The 16427-nt window shown below is 44.0% G+C and overlaps 1 protein-coding gene across 4 annotated transcripts in view; it reads left to right on the top strand.

Moving 5' to 3' along the window:
• The window catches only part of CALN1 (calneuron 1), a 138070-nt gene that overhangs the window by 87213 nt on the left and 34430 nt on the right, over nucleotides 1-16427 (top strand). For all 4 annotated transcript variants that reach the window (XM_081890675.1, XM_081890676.1, XM_081890677.1 and 1 more), the window contains one exon: nucleotides 10199-10342. In XM_081890675.1, the coding sequence (XP_081746801.1) occupies nucleotides 10199-10342 (144 nt within the window). The remainder of the gene's footprint in view (nucleotides 1-10198; nucleotides 10343-16427) is intronic.

Genomic DNA, 16427 nt, shown 5'->3' with positions numbered 1-16427 from the left:
AGCAGAGTTCATCCTCCTGTCTTTTCAAACTCTACAATTCTGATCCCCAGGAACTGGCATTCAGAGGCATAATGCCTCCAACAGGTGAGGTTGAACAGAGCCTGTACCTTTAGTGATCCCCGTAGCTGCTGGTTTTAGAAGCTATTATTTGACTGAAGGTGGGGTGTGTGTGTCTTGTGGGCTTTCTTAATGTCCTCTCTACTCCCTGCCCCCAATTTGAGCCATGCTCCACATACTGGGGCTGCCTTCTAAGTCCACTGTTGATCCTTCCCCCTCTAAGCTGAAGATAAAAGTGCTATCCTACTTTTTGTGTGTGTGGCAGAGGGTGTGATTCACTCATTGGAATAGAACCCATTTGTACTGTTCCTGAATTCTCTGAAGATATTTTTAGATGCCACCAGTCAAAAATATTATTCCCTTAACAGCCTGTTTACAAGGCTTGTGTACTGCTGCTTTATTGCTTGTTTAACTGCTTAATTGCTGGGTTTGGTCTGCGATTCGTGGAAGTAGGGCAGCGACTCAACCCAGTTGCTGAAGTGCAATGCAGTTGCATCTGAAAGTGAGCAGATCTCAGTAAGGTCATTTCCACTGTGCTTTCAAGGTTGTTGCAGGGTGGGGGGGGGGTGAGCTGAAAGCTGCAGCAAACTATGAACACAGAACACTTTAGCTGGATTACCAGATGGAGCTGGTTGACAGCCGTTCCTCACAGAACGGAGAGCCAGTGTGGTGTAGTGATTAAGAGCGGTAGACTCGTAATCTGGTGAACCGGGTTCGATTCCCTGCTCCTCCACATGCAGCTGCTGGGTGACCTTGGGCTACTCACACTTCTCTGAAGTCTCTCAGCCTCACTCACCTTCCAGAGTGTTTGTTGTGGGGAAGGAAGGGAAAGGAGAATGTTAGCTGCTTTGAGACTCCTTAGGGTAGTGATAAAGTGGGATATCAAATCCAAACACCACCACAGAGGGAAGCATTCACCACCCCACAGGGCCCATTGCTCAGCACATGCTCTACCACTGCGCTATGGCCCTTCCTCAGTTTTTGGGAATCTCAAGTGGTGCAGTGCTGTTGCCCTCATGTCCCTGAAATCACCTCATCCCTTACATACCCAATTGATCACTGCAGATACCACCTGATCAGGTGATCCATCCTGTACAACAGAGGAACATGGGGCTTGCAGTGTGATGGTGCCTGCCCTTGGGAATTCCCTTCTGTTAAATATTAGACAGGTGCCATCTCTGTTGTCTTTTTGGCACCAACTGAAGACCTTCCTCTTACGACAAGCCTTTTAAAGCAGAGAACTTCCTCAGCCTGTATCTGTGTCGGAATTGTCTTCAGGTGTTCTCCTGATGTCTGTTGATCTCAAGATCCAACCAGCTTCAGCCCATGCCATGCCAAATCCTGGCCAATGTGGCCATTGGATTCCACTTGAGGTTCAGATTTGCTCAGAAGCAATTCAGTGGAACCAGGAGTGAAGCTTACCCAGCAAAAGCTGCACACAGCTCATTGTAACTGAACTGAACCAGTCAGTTTGTTAATGAACAAATCCTAATGGCATTATTAAACAGTATGAAATGGAATTACGAAGAGTTATAGAATTCACAGGAAAGGAAACAAAGTTACACATTATGAAATTTAAAGCAGCTTAAAGCAATTGGATATAATGTGCGAATGGAACTAATAAATAGCATTGGCAAAGCAATCAATCAGAGTAAATGGCATAATCTGCTCCTAACAACTTCCAGACTATCTAGTAGTAAAACAGTTCTACGTTCCCTTTCATATTAGATCAATGAAATTCACAATTGCCAGTTTGGGGAAGCCTTGTAGTCTTCTGCTTGAGCAAAGCACGTGCAGTTTTTTTACCATTACTTTCATCACCTGTGTGGGCAGATCCGCCTAATGTTTAGACTATGAATTACCATGGGGGAGGAGTGAGTAACTGGGACCCCTGCTGTAGCAGTGGCTCTCCATGCAGAGCCCTTTAACACACTTCTGTGCTGCTTTGCCAAAGCATGTTATGGGAGTATAAGGGGGAGAGTATGATGTGGGAGTATGAGGGGGGAGAGGTCCCAGGAAATGGATGAGCAGAAGAGAAGAGAGCCGTGGAGCAGCACAAGTAAAACTGGGGTGCTGCACTTAGAGCCAGAGGGGAAATAGAATCATAGAACCGTAGATTTGGAAGGGATCCCGAGGATCATCTAGTCCAACTCCTTGCAGTGCAGGAATATGCAGCTGACCCATATGGTGATCAAATCTGCAACCTCGGCATTATCAGCAGCATGCTCTAAGATAAATTGATTCTTTGGGGTGACCCTCAAGTAAGGGAACATTGTAGAATTGCATGATCAGGTGGAGAAAACTACTAGGCTATTATTATTATTATTATTATTATTATTATTATTATTAATTATTATTATTATATACTACCCTTCATTTGAGGATCACAGGGCAGTTTACAATCTAAAAACACATATAGATAGTATAGCAACAAACACAAACAATACCCTTTTCCCAGTTTCAAAGGCCATAGATTGTTTAATTAGCCAAGGGAGAAGAGGAATGCTTTCACTTTATGCCTAAAGATATTCAGTGAAGGTGCCAAGCGAGCCACCCTGGCGTGAGCATTTCACAAGTGGGGAGCCACCATAGAAAAGGCTCGCTCTCGTTGTTGCCACCCTCAGATGATGATCACAGGGTCCAGGTCGGATCATGTGGGGAGAGGTGGTCCTTGAGGTTTTATGGTCCTGAGCCATTTAAGGCTTTATGGGTCAAAACCAAGTGGGTGTAGGAAAGCCCTACACCTTGGAAATTAAAATAGAAATGAGGTCCTGTGATGAGAAGGGGATTTCCAGACTGTGGCAGTAAGGGTCTCATGAAGAAATCTCTGAGGCCACTTGGTGTTCTGAGAGTCCTAAGAAGCTGAAGAAGGAGATAGGTGACATGCGAGTTCATTCTGCCCCAAATTCCACTTCTCTGAATGCTAGTTTAACTAGAAGAATTTCCAAAATTAATTCCAAAATTGATGTAGAGATTTCTATGCCTTTCAATCCCTTTTATTCTTTTATTCTTTTTTTGCACCATTTCCCTCTTACTGATGTTCTAATTATGAAACACTGCCAGGGAAACAAAGCAATCAGGACGCGATTGTATGTGTGATTGTATCAATATTCCTTCCGGGTGTCATTTTGCCGTAGAGCATTTTGTGAGAGCGCATGAGAGCGTCAGTTAAAGACTGCACAAACCCAACCTTGATGGGATTGTGTGCATTCACCAGACACTCAGCCATGCTTGCCTCTTCACCTGTTACAGAGTAAAGGGCTCTTATGTACCCAGTTTCAGTGCACTGGTAAGTCAAACACAAAATGACGTCCATAGTGGAATTGTGTTTAATCATTGTTTGCAGGGCTGTCAATCTTTTAATAGGTACTTGCCAGTTTGGTATGTGGGAAATGGCAGCTGGTTCCCTTCAGCTATGTTTTAATACAAAGGGTACTCCGGTTGCTAAGAGACCAGTGCTTCAGGTTTGGACATATTCATGCATACTGGATCGCTTATCTTGGTGAATTGGATGTTGACAGGACCGACGTCAGAAATAATAGTTGGGGGCAGGACAGAGATAACGAGTGGGAGCTGCAACAAAATGTTACTGTGTGCAGGATTTCAGGCACAATCTTCCATTTCCACCTGGTTTTCTATTCCCAAACAAGCAGCTAGCATTCCAAAACCAGTGAACATGCTCAGATTCACTTGGCTGTTTTAAACATACTTCTGCAAACCATTGTGATTTCTCAAGCCTGCTGATACCCTCCTCTTGTCTTCAGGGATGATAAGTAGTGGTCTGAGCATTGGAAATAATGGAACTCAGGTTACCTGATCTTCTGTTTCTAGAAGGAGGAAGAATAATCTTTTTCAAATATATGTGCACTCTGCTGTTTCAGGGTGAGCGTTTCTGTTCCTTAGTGGATTGGAGGTGGAGGTGGTGGTTTAATTTGTGCTGTGCTTGGAGTCCTCAACCATGCTATTTTCCTAATTAAAACAGGATAAGGCAGGCAAGCGATTATACATTCCTTGTTGTACAACAGCGGAAATGTCTCTTATCAGGGGTGCGGGGGAAATCACAGAAGGGCTGCAGCTCAGTGGCAGAGAATCTGCTTTTCAAGCGGAAGGTCCCGGGTTGAATCCCTCACAACTCCAGGTAGGGCTGGCAGAGAGACAAATGCCTGAAAACCTGCCAGTCCGTGTACATAATACTGAAATAGATGGACTTAATGGTCTGATTTGGTAGGAGGAGGAGGAGGAGGAGAAGAAGAGGAAGAGGAAGAGGAGTTTGGACTTGATATCCCGCCTTTCACTTCCCTTAAGGAGTCTCAAAGCGGCTAACATTCTCCTTTCCCTTCCTCCCCCACAACAAACACTCTGTAAGGTGAGTGAGGCTGAGAGACTTCAGAGAAGTGTGACTAGCCCAAGGTCACCCATCAGCTGCCTGTGGAGGAGCAGGGAAGCGAACCCGGTTCACCAGATTACAAGTCCACCTCTCTTAACCACTACACCACGCTGGCGTGGATAAGGCCATCCTGTGTTCTTACAGTATTTCAGGGAGGTGGGGGGCCCTAAAGTTTCTGGACACTGCCATTCAAATGGTATGCTTGCATTGCATCATGGAATCGATTATGCAGGGTGGGGCTTACCTGCCTGCCTGCCCCCCCCCCCAATATTTTATTCAAGTTGGCACCCCTGTCTGTTCTCCTTCTTAGCCGGGTGTTCACAGGACAACATATCGGCACCCAGAAAATGAGCATAGGCATGAGCAAACCTGTCATTTTTTGTTTCTCTCAGTTTCTCATTTTTCCCCAATCTAAAATTCAGTTCTCCACCTTCCACATCAGTTTGTGCATATTAGGAAAAATTGCATTTTTTATAATAAAAAAAAGCATGTGAGGAGAAATTCACACTAACATGCTGGTGAATTTTCAGGTGGAAATGCTGAGAACTGAATTTAAGATTTGGAAAACGAGAAACTCAGAGAAACAACAATTGACAGATTTCTCTATTCCTTTGTTTGAGCCAAGAACTGCACCGGAACAATTTGGAAAGGCAAAAGCTGAGTAGATCACTAAAATCAATCTGCGCGCAAGTTTGAGTGGTGCGTATTGAGCCAGTTTGTATCTAGCAGCGTGGCAGAAAATAATTCTTTCTCAGCAATTTCATTTTGAATCAGGACTCATTAAATTCTTTGGAAAATATCTGTCAGGCAAGTGCCAACCTTAAGGTTTCAGAGCCTGGTTTTGCTGCTGTTTCTCGGCATTGAGAGAGGAGTCCAAGAAAGATGTTAGACAGATGGGCAGTACTGCCTAACCCAGAAAAACATTGTAAATAATACATAGTGTTTTCTTCCAGTTTTATGTCTCTCCCCACCCTTGCCACCAGCCATAGTTACAGTTATAGCTGTTGGAGAGAAACTGGTCATGTGAAGTGATACTTTTACTGCCTCCTCACAAAATTCATTCTGTGGAAATGACAGAGAGCGTGCAATGCTTTCATGGGGACTGCTGTGTTGTCTGAACTGTTTATGCTGACTGGTAGTGCCTCTCCAAGATTTGAGATAGGGTTCTTTCCCAGCCCCACCTGAAAATTCTGGGGATTGAACCTTGGACCTGCTGCATGCAAACAGATGTTCAACCACCGAGCTACCTCCCTTCCTAATTGTCTCTGCTTGCCAAGAGCAATTCCCTATCGCTGGTAAATCATTGCACTCGTGAATGCCCTGATTTTATTTTACAGTGGTGCCTTAGTTCTCAAATTTAATCCGTTCCAGAAGTCCGTTCCAAAACCAAAGCGTTCCAAAACCAAGGTGTGCTTTCCCATAGAAGGTAATGCAAAATGGATTAGTCCGTTCCAGACTTTTAAAAACAACCCCTAAAACAGCAGTTTAACATGAATTTTACTATCTAACGAGACCACTGATCCATAAAATGAAAGTAAACAATGTACTGCAGTCACACAATCAATCATTCAGTAGCTGAACTGGGTTCCACACAGTCACAAAAACAAAAACAAAAGAGTCGCAAAAACAAAAACGCAAAATAAATAGCAAAAACAGCGTAACACTCAAACAGAGCACATTCGGCATCCAAAAAAGCTTCGCAAACCAGAACACTTACTTCCAGTTTTACAGTGTTTGGGTTCCAAGTTGTCTGAGTACCAAAGTGTTTGAGAACCAAGGTACCACTGTTTTTTTATTTTCACCTCTATTACACTTTTATATGTTGGTGTGGATTTCGCTTTATCATTCTTTAGGCTCCAGATTCTTCCGCAGAGAGCGCCCACAAGTTAAATCCCTTGCCTATGGCACAAGGAGGCGAAATCTCTTGGGTCATACCCTGAGACTTGGCAGCCTTGACACATTAGAAAAAAAAGGATGCTTTTGTTTGGGCCAGCAGAGTCCCTAGTTTACTAGAAACATTGGACCGAGTCTCTAGGTTCTGTTTTGAAGCCTAAACTCCGTCACGAAGAGCATGTTCTGCCAGACTCCTTCAAAAGCTGCAGCCGTGACTCAACCCAAGCCCACTCTCTGCTCTAAACATGATATTGAGCCCTGGTAGGAAATCATCAAAGCCCTTGCAGGCTGTGGAGCTAAACAGGAGCTTCCCTATGGGCATTTTGAAAATCCGAGATACTTCTTAAACAAGCCAGAACAACGCTAAATCATTGACACACACAGCCAATAATCATGACCAGATTGCAAGATAATTGTTCCCCATAAGCCGTTTTAATGAGTGAAGACAGAGCTCCCAAACTCCACTGATTTGAATTTTTCATTATTGTTTGGCTTCCCTTGAAAATGCTCAAGGAACCTCAAGTTGCTTTTTCAAGGCATGGTAGCTTTCAAATTGACATTGCTTGGGGAAGCAATGGAGGAGGGAACAGGCTTCCCTTGCAACATGACGATGGCCCAAGGCTACGATGTGTGTCATGAGTCTCAAGGCATCACATGGAATGCCAGGTAGAAATGGATAAGGAGGTGAAAGAGGAGGATGAAATGGGGGAGAACAGTTAACAGAGCCCAGAGGAAGTGGGTACTTCCTAAACCCTTCTCCTTAGTCTATGAAAATCTGGGGAGCAGGGAGATAAGTCTTTACTTGGCACCAAGAGATATCAAAGAGGTGGACCTCACTGGGTTGAGCATTCCACAGAGGGGGAGCTGCAACTGAAAATACCCTCTCTCTTGCCTCCAAGCCCCCCTCAGTGGATGGGCTGGGGGCTGGGGAAAGGCCTCCGAAGACCCAGGGTATGTTCACATCGAGAAGAATTCCAGAAGAGATTACCGTATTTTTCGCTCTATAGGACGCACTTTTCCCCCTCCAAAAATTAAGGGGAAATGTGTGTGCGTCCTATGGAGCGAATGCAGGCTCCTTGGCTTCAGCGATAGCAACACGAAGCCTCTGAAGTGCAGAGGGAGCACTCCCTTCGTGCTCCAGAGGCTTTGCGTTGCTTTCGCTGAAGCCTGGAGAGCCGTCTGAAGCCTTCAGAGCACAGCGTGAGTTCCCACTGCGCTCCGCAGGCTTCAGGTTCCTTTCGCTGAAGCCAGGAGAGGAAGACTCTCTTGGCTTCAGTGGAGAAGGAGAGCTGCGCAGTGCCCCTTCAGCCAAGCAGGAGGAGAAATGGAAGGGGCTCCATTTCTCCTGCCGCTTTGCTGAAGGGACGCTGAGCAGAGAGGGGGAGATTTTTTTTTTTCTTGTTCTCCCCCTCTAAAACAAGGAGCGTCCTATGGTCCAGTGAGTCCTATAGAGCGAAAAATGTTATCACGATCAAGGGAAACCCTTCTCAATTTGCAGTTTGGAGGGTAGATGTAAGAAGACCGGGGGGTTTGGTGGTGCTCTCATACCAGCTATGCAATAGTTTTCTAGGGATGTTTGCATGGAAACTGACTAGGACTTGTTTGTCTCTACCTTTAAAGAGCACAATGATTTTAATTCCCTTATTTGGTGGTCATAGTCCCTGTCTTTGCTTGCTGCATTTTGCTCCTTTGACTAGTACAACTGAATTTATTACTTTCAGTCACAGACCAGTTCCAGCTCACATACAGTATCAGGGAAGTCATAAAACACGATAGGGACATATTTTAATTTGCAATTGGGTATTACAGTGACGGGACGCAGGTGGCGCTGTGGGTTAAAGCCTCAGCGCCTAGGACTTGCCGATCGAAAGGTCGGCGGTTCGAATCCCTGCGGCGGGGTGCGCTCCCGCTGCTCGGTCCCAGCGCCTGCCAACCTAGCAGTTCGAAAGCACCTCTGGGTGCAAGTAGATAAATAGGGACCGCTTACCAGCGGGAAGGTAAACGGAGTTTCCGTGTGCGGCTCTGGCTCGCCAGAGCAGCGATGTCACGCTGGCCACGTGACCCGGAAGTGTCTCCGGACAGCGCTGGCCCCTGGCCTCTTAAGTGAGATGGGCGCACAACCCCAGAGTCTGTCAAGACTGGCCCGTACGGGCAGGGGTACCTTTACCTTTACCTTTATTACAGGGACAATACAGATATAGCAGCAGTTAAAATATATGTTAAATCTTAATCACTAAAATATAACCTAAAATTGTCATTTAAGGCCTTTGACTAGTATTATGCTTTATTCTGTTGGTTATTTTGTATTTGAGTTTTATGCTGGGTTGGGTTTTTAACTTTCTTTGTGGATCTGGGGTGGGTGAGTATTATGGCGATAGGTTTCCTTTTTGTATGATGCCTTCAGAACTTGTTTAATGAGGGACTGAACAAATATAAGTAATAAAAAAAATGGGGGGAAATGTGGGAGGGTGTTTTGGTTCATTCATACACAATTAAGCCATTGAACACATCTGTGTTTTCAAGCCAATAATATTTGGACAATTGGGGAGCAGGCCTTGAACCCAACCTGCTGTACTATATTCACCTTCAAGTTCTTGGAACTGAAAGCTTGCTTTAAACATGTTTGGTCTCTCTCACCCAGTGAAACCTTTTTCATCTTGATCTCGAGGACTCGCTCAAGAGATGGAAGAGTGCCACTGTTCCGAGCTAAGAACTTAACCAAGGGAGCGTATGGGTTTGACTCCCACGGGAAATATGGCTCTGTTGAATTGCATCTCGTTGTTCCATTGCATCTGCGTGTTCTGCCACAGAGTTGCCAATCTCCTTTCCTAGAGAGAGAGAGAAGAGACTGCGAAGCAATCTGTTTTATTAGTCTTATATATCAAAGATGGGGGATTTATTTTGACAACTTATGTGTTTAGTGTACCTCCTCCTTCTATGGCCTTGAGCACATGGTTAACTTCCAGATTGACTCTGCTTACCAAACATGCTGCTGTCCTCTTGGACTTCCTGATCTGTAGCAAGCAATTGAGATGAGTTTCTGTTGTCGTTATGAACAACTTTTAAGCATTTCCCAATCTGGTGCTCTCTGGATGCTTTGGGCTACAGCTACCATCACTGTCAGTCAGCATGGCCAATCATCAGGGGCAATCAACCCACTCTCATCATTTAGAAAAACTTCCTTCATTTGGCTCCCTGAAGGCTGCTGGTGTTCACTATTTGTAACCAGCTACTGGCTTGAAAATATTGTTATAATTATTATTACCCACCCCTCACCACAACGAGAATTCAAAATTAAAAACAGTTAAAACAGAGTACAGTCACGGGAATGGGGTGATTGCTGAAACAACACATCTCAGGTGTCAAAGAGGTGTGTCTTGAGCATTTGCCAAAAGTTGTATACAGTTGTACCTTGGGTTACATACGCTTCAGCTTACAGACTCCGCTAACCCAGAAATAGTGCTTCAGGTTAAGAACTTTGTTTCAGGATGAGAACAGAAATCGTGTTCTGGTGGCACAGAGGCAGCAGCGGGAGCCCCATTAGCTAAAGTGGTGCTTCAGGTTAACAGCAGTTTCAGGTTAAGAACGGACCTCCAGAACGAATTAAGTACTTAACCCGAGGTAGCACTGTAGTAAAGAAATCAAAAACACCTTTGTGGGAAGGTTATTTCAGAACTTAGGGACTGCCACAGGAAATGCTGTCTTCTTGGCCAACACCACTGGAACTTCTGAGGGAAGTGGACCAACAAAGAGGCCCCCTTCTTCTGATCTTCACCCCTGGGAACCCCCTTGCCTTATTTTTTAGTCAGAAAGTAATTCTAAAGGAATTCAGTGCACAATATTTCTCTCCCTTCGCTGCAGAAATCCGCGAAGCTTTCCGAGTACTGGATCGCGATGGCAATGGCTTCATTTCCAAACAAGAGCTGGGGATGGCGATGCGCTCCTTGGGATACATGCCTAGCGAGGTGGAACTGGCAATTATCATGCAGCGCCTTGACATGGATGGTGAGTCCTCTTTGCTTTCATCATGGTTTTAGGTCATCATGGGGAGGGAGGACTGTAGTTCCTTTGCATTCTTCACAACATTTCCATGCAGAAAGTCCCAAGTACCATCTTCTGGTGCAGATGAGAAAGACCATTGTTTGAAACCCTGGAGAGCTAGATGGACCAAAGGTCTGGATTGATCTAGGTTCTCCATCATTTGTGGAGAGGGTATCTGGTTGAAGGAATTGTGGGGTGGATAGCAAGAGAAGCAACTGGCTTTGGGGAAACCACCAAGGTTAGGAAATCCATGAGTGAAGTGAGATGAGAATTAGCATAACATGATTTTCTCCATGATGCTTATGTCTGTTCAAACTTCTAGAAACAATGCCTAAAGCTGCTCAAACTTTTATCATGCTTACGATGAAACTCTTCATATCTAGGATTAAACTATTGGTTCCAATTGACTTAATCTGGTGTCCTTTCTACATAGTATGTTTGTCCTCTAGTTTCTCTCTGCATATGCCGTGTTCAGTATATGAAGCTGCATAAATGTTCACAGAGGACATAACCTCCATCTGCACAAAATTTAGCAGTCCATTGCATACAATGGAATACTCCCCTAATATCAAGAGTATGTAGAAGCAAAGGAGAGAAAAATGCTGAGAGCAGTGGTGGATGGTGGTTGGGCAGAAGACAGAGAGGCCAACAATAGGTGGAACAAGAGCCAGTGACAGGTGGAGAGAACCAATGATGGGCAGAGCCAAATCATTCTGGTCCCCCCCCCATCCTCCTCCCTGTTGAGTTCTACCAGGGGCAGCACTGAGACCAAAGAGGACGGAGTAGACAGCCAGGACCACTCCCAGATGGGTTATAAGTAAGAAGGCAGGAAGGTGGGCTTGGAAGAAAGATGACTGATGTTGGTGGGTCAGCTCCCCATTTGCCTTTAAGAACCAGCCTTCACTGGCTGAGAAATCTCTGACCAGATATTTCACTTCTTTCATTTTCTTGCTTAGTCTATGTAGCTGTGGAGGTGTCAGTCTATAATGGGAGCTAGGCTGGTGAAGGAGGAATGGAATGAGTTATAATAAATTGCACTCTGAGGAGATCCACTGGAATAATTGGACCTAAGTTAGTCTTGTCCATTAATTTCAATAGGTCACCTCTTGAGTAGGAATAACATTCATGAAGGGGAGCATTAGGTTGCAGACATTTTTTCAACCTAAATTTTGTTAAATAGTGGTAATTATAGGATCTTTTGATTATGAGTACCACAATATATATTGGTGCATTTATTTCCCACTGAATTGGAGTGGGCAGGGGGCAGGAGCAGGAGCAGGAGCAGGAATTCAGACCAAGGCAGGCAGCTATTTTCTATTGCGAAACATTTGCGTCCATCCATTCGGCAAACAGGACAAGCTAATGGGGGTGCAGATGTTTTGATGCATGCTGTAGGTGACAAACGTACCAATCCATGCTGATTACTCTGTGCTCATTTCCAAGTACAACTCATTGGTTTTTGACAAACAGTTTCCACTGGCCTCAGGTGTTGCTTGGTAGGTTCATACATCTGCTTAGCTATGGTGTTTTAGGTTTTGTAATGGAATTGGAAGTTTCATAACAGAATTGCCTTTCATCTCCCTTTGGTTCTGCAGTAGGATATATGAGCTCTCCTTCAGGTTGGGTTAGATGACTGGGACTAATTTTATATTAACTGTACTGACTATTCCACCATGCCCAGGCTCAAATCAAGGTGCTGGTTTCACTTGTTCATTGATATATGTCATCCTTCAGCCATCTGTTTCCCAGGAAGGTTTGCAAGGAGATAACTTTCTTTTCTTTCTATAACGTGTTTATTACCTGCCCTTCTCCATGCAGTCCTGGGATGGGGCACATACAGAATCAACATAACAGATTAAAATTCAAAAATGAACAACCATAATAGATCTGCCGAGGGGAGGGCCATTTTTTAAAATCTTCCTTTCAATTTCCACCATCAAACGCCAGAGCAAAAAGGTAAAGTAACTGACCCAGCAACTGGAGGCTTGCAATGTCTTGAGATGGGTAACCTTGAAGAAGGCAGCATTCAGCAAACTGGAAGCCATCACAGGCAATGTCATCTCAATCAAAATTGCCCCTTGCACATCACAGGGCAATGGTGCTGCTAACAGGGTCTCCCTCGCAGATCTTTACTTCTGAACAGCTCTGTGTGGGTGGAGCTGCTCCTTCAGATATCTGGAGCACAAGTCATTCAGTCCATGCATCCATCCATCTCTTTGGTATAGACAATGACCAGTATTCAAAAATAAACATTTTCCAAATACAGTGGTACTTCGGGTTAAGTACTTAATTCATTCCGGAGGTCCGTTCTTAACCTGAAACTGTTCTTAACCTGAAGCACCACTTTAGCTAATGGGGCCTCCTGCTGCCGCCATACTGCCGGAGCATAATTTCTGTCCTCATCCTGAAGCAAAGCAAACCCGAGGTACTATTTCTGGGTTAGTGGAGTCTGTAACCTGAAGCGTATGTAACCTGAAGTGTATGTAACCTGAGGTACTACTGTATATAAAACCATACCAAACAAAACAGAGCACCAAGAGAAACTGATTGCTGCTTCCAGTAGCATCCTAGAGACCAACTAAGATAGTTATTGGTATGAGCTTTCGACTATGGCAGACCAACACGGCTACCTACCTGTAACTGATTGCTGCTAACTGCCTTATGCTATAGAAACACCAGGCATTGATAGTAAAAATAAAAAGTTTTCTGAAATTAATTCATAGAATCATAGAATTGCAGCATTGGGGAGCCCAAGGATCATCTAGTTCAAACTCCTGCAATGCTGTTGTACATGTTTGTCCAAACATAAAATAATAAAAAAATACAAAATTATACATGCACAACAAAAGGATAGCAGAGTTTTTTCACTATGATTGCATGTGGTTCCATTGTTCTTTAAAAGAAAATTAACCAATAAAGATGAATGAATACAACAACAAACTTCTGCAATGCAAGAATCACAACTAAAGAATCCCTGACAGATCACCATCCAACCTCTGTTTAGAAAATATTAGTGACTGAGAGTCCACCGCCTTTCGAGATAGTTCATTCCACTGTTGAACAACTCTCACCATCAGAAAGCTGTTCCTGATGTTTCATATTGTTCAAATGCCTCCTGTGAAATATTTGGAATTCTTAGTTACATTTCAGTTTTAAGTGGGAATATTGTAAGACCCAAAGAACAATAGCCTGGTATTTATAAATAAGACTACTCTCTAAAGAAATTTTACTACTCTTCAATGCCAATGCTAATCCTTTTTCAAGGAATAGTGAATGAAACAAACCAAATTGAGAGAGAGAGAGAGAGAGAGAGAGAGAGAGAGAGAGAGAGAGAGAGAGAGATATTTTAATTCAATTATATCGTTTTTACTACATTTCTTTCTGTATGTTATATATGTTCTTGCTTAAATAAGTAAAAAAATAGATTCAACGTATATAACACCATTAAACAAAAAATGTGTAAACAGTATACTATATGCTTACCCAGAATTATTGAATGTTTCATTGAGATATTAGCTTCATACTCCTCTCAAGGCAAAACAGAATAAACACCACTTCCATGAAACGTAATTTGTAATGACTTTGTGAGTTTGTATTCTAATGTGATTAATCATTAATTATGAGAAGCAGATGTTGCAGACATGCAGCTGAATAAAACTGGCCACTGAGTCCACCAGGAATTTAAAGTGAAATTCCATAGTGCCTCATGTTTGCATAATATTGCATAATATTACAGAGACATATGGATCTGTTCTATAGTCTAAAAAAGAAGGATGTTACTCAGAAGGGTGTTTACATTCTACAAATGTAAAATCAATGTAACTTCTGAAGTGTTAGCAGGCAACTGCACGTTCCTCTCTTGCAGTTTCCAGCAACTAATATTCAGAAGCATGTCGCCTCTGAGAGTGGAGGGAGAACATAGCCATCATTAACAAGTAGCTGTTGATGACATTATCTCCCACGATGCAGAAAAAACTGGGCCACTCCTTGCTCTAGGGCAGGATTTCCCAAACTTGGGTCTCCAGCTGTTTTGGGACTTCAACTCCCATCATCCCTAGCTAGCAGGACCAGTGGTCAGGGATGATGGGAATTGTGGTCCAAAAGCAGCTGGAGACTCAAGTTTGGGAAACAGTGCCCTAGCCCATGCATGGAGGGTGGGAAGGGGTCCTTTGAACAATAAAGCCCACCCCCCCCCAGACAAAACAAATGCACAAATAAGGAACCGGGAAGTAATTGTTCAGGCTGCAAATTGATTTGGAGTGGGTTGGCATCCACCTTAATTCATTTAATTTTATTTTTGGCATATCTCTCACATTCTCTTTTTATCATTGCACTTTCAAGTGATCTGCCACTGTGTAAATTGTCTTTTACTGCGTTGTCACTTTACATGATACACAGTTGCTGGTAATCCAAAGTGTCGTGTGACTGATAGAATCTGACTTGATGTCCCTGCACAGAAGGGAGGAAGGTGTCCTTCCTATCTTTCTGAAAGAGATGCTTTAGAAGATAGGAGGCTCTGCTCTTCTGCAGATTTGCTGCCTCTCTGTCCAGACCAGGTCACAAATAAAACCAAGTTTAGTTTTTGTGCATTATACTTGAAAGGCAGGGCATAGCTTTTGGAACGAGGGTGGCCAACATTTCTGCATCCCCTGGAAGGGCCTAGAAATGTCCTCCTTCCACTGTTTCTGTGATTGTTGTTTTTCATGTAGAAATAGGTCCATACACAACACAAAACACTGTTGCTGTATGTAGGTGTCAGGGAACTGCCATCGGCTCAGGGGAGACAAGAGAAAAGCCGGATGAATTACAGAAAGCCCCCAAAGATCGTGGGAAGCAGCACTTCCTCAGCGGAGGAAGGTATCCACGCCTCTAGTGGGGAGGAGATACAAGGCTCAGAGGAGGCAAGGCAGTGCCAGGACACCTTGCCTGAGGAAAGCGGGGAGGAGGGAGGTCCCCCGTTACCCACGCCTGCCTTGCGCAGTAGTCTTCCGCACAGAGAGGGGAGGCGCAGACTGGGCGTCAAGAAACTTCTCTGCTGGGGAAGGTTTAAGGACCGCCCACTCTCAGATTCTGCCAGTGAATGAGCAAGACACGGAATAGAGGCGCTCTGCATTCTAAAGGTTTTTATCACTAATAAAAAAGCTTTAAAACAGACTATTGAGGCATATTGCCTGATTGCTCTCGAGCAACCAACCGATACTTCTAACAGTAGGTTTTATTTTATTTGTTTTTTATCTTGTATTTTGGAAATGTACATCCAGTTTTCCCCCCTTTAAATGTTTTGGGAGACCAAGAGAGTGGGGCCCTAAACTATAGCTTGTTTAGCTTATATGTAAACCTAGCAGTGGGCAAGTCACACGACCTTCACCACGATCTTACCCTGAAAGAGTGCTTGGGGGTGGGACAAGAGCATGGCGCGAGCGCATGTGAGAGCACAGCACCCAAAATGGCTGCTGCCATCTTGCGTGAAAAAAATGTGGATGTCCCACTTTTTCTGGGGTATTTGGTGGGTGCGCAAATGGTGTCATGCATGACCAAATCTAATAGTGAAGGGAAACGGGTGGTGCCACCCATCTGTCAACCCTGTGACAACTTGAGAGGTGGCTTGTTCCACACACCTGTCCAAGTTGGACCATGGGGTAGGGGGGTGGGGAGGCCAGATAAAGATTTGGTTGCTGCAGCCAAAAAAAAATCCTCAGGCCTGGTCTTACATAAAGTGACTAACTATGTAGTAATGGGTAACGGTTATTATGGGATACAGTTATTATGGGATGCAGCCAAGAGTCTACTCTTCATTTACTTTCATTTTCCTAGGCAGGTGTGTGGCCCTATTTATCATTTTTTAAAAATCTCTTTTTGCTGGGTCTTCAAAAGTGAATCACCCTACCTTATATTAATAATGCAATAAGGTGAAAAAGAGGACCTCTTTAACAGGTTAAAATTCTTTCTCCCTCACCACTAGTAGAATGAAAAGGATTCACCAACACAGACAGAACTAGGGCTAATGAAGCTTGAACAGTCATAAACTTGCATAAACTACTTGCATAGA

This window comes from Podarcis melisellensis (genome assembly GCF_964234715.1).
Source record: "Podarcis melisellensis genome assembly, chromosome: 15".
Lineage (NCBI taxonomy): Eukaryota > Metazoa > Chordata > Lepidosauria > Squamata > Lacertidae > Podarcis > Podarcis melisellensis.
The sequence above is the reverse complement of the archived record's forward strand: the minus strand, read 5'-3'. Positions and strand labels throughout refer to the sequence as shown.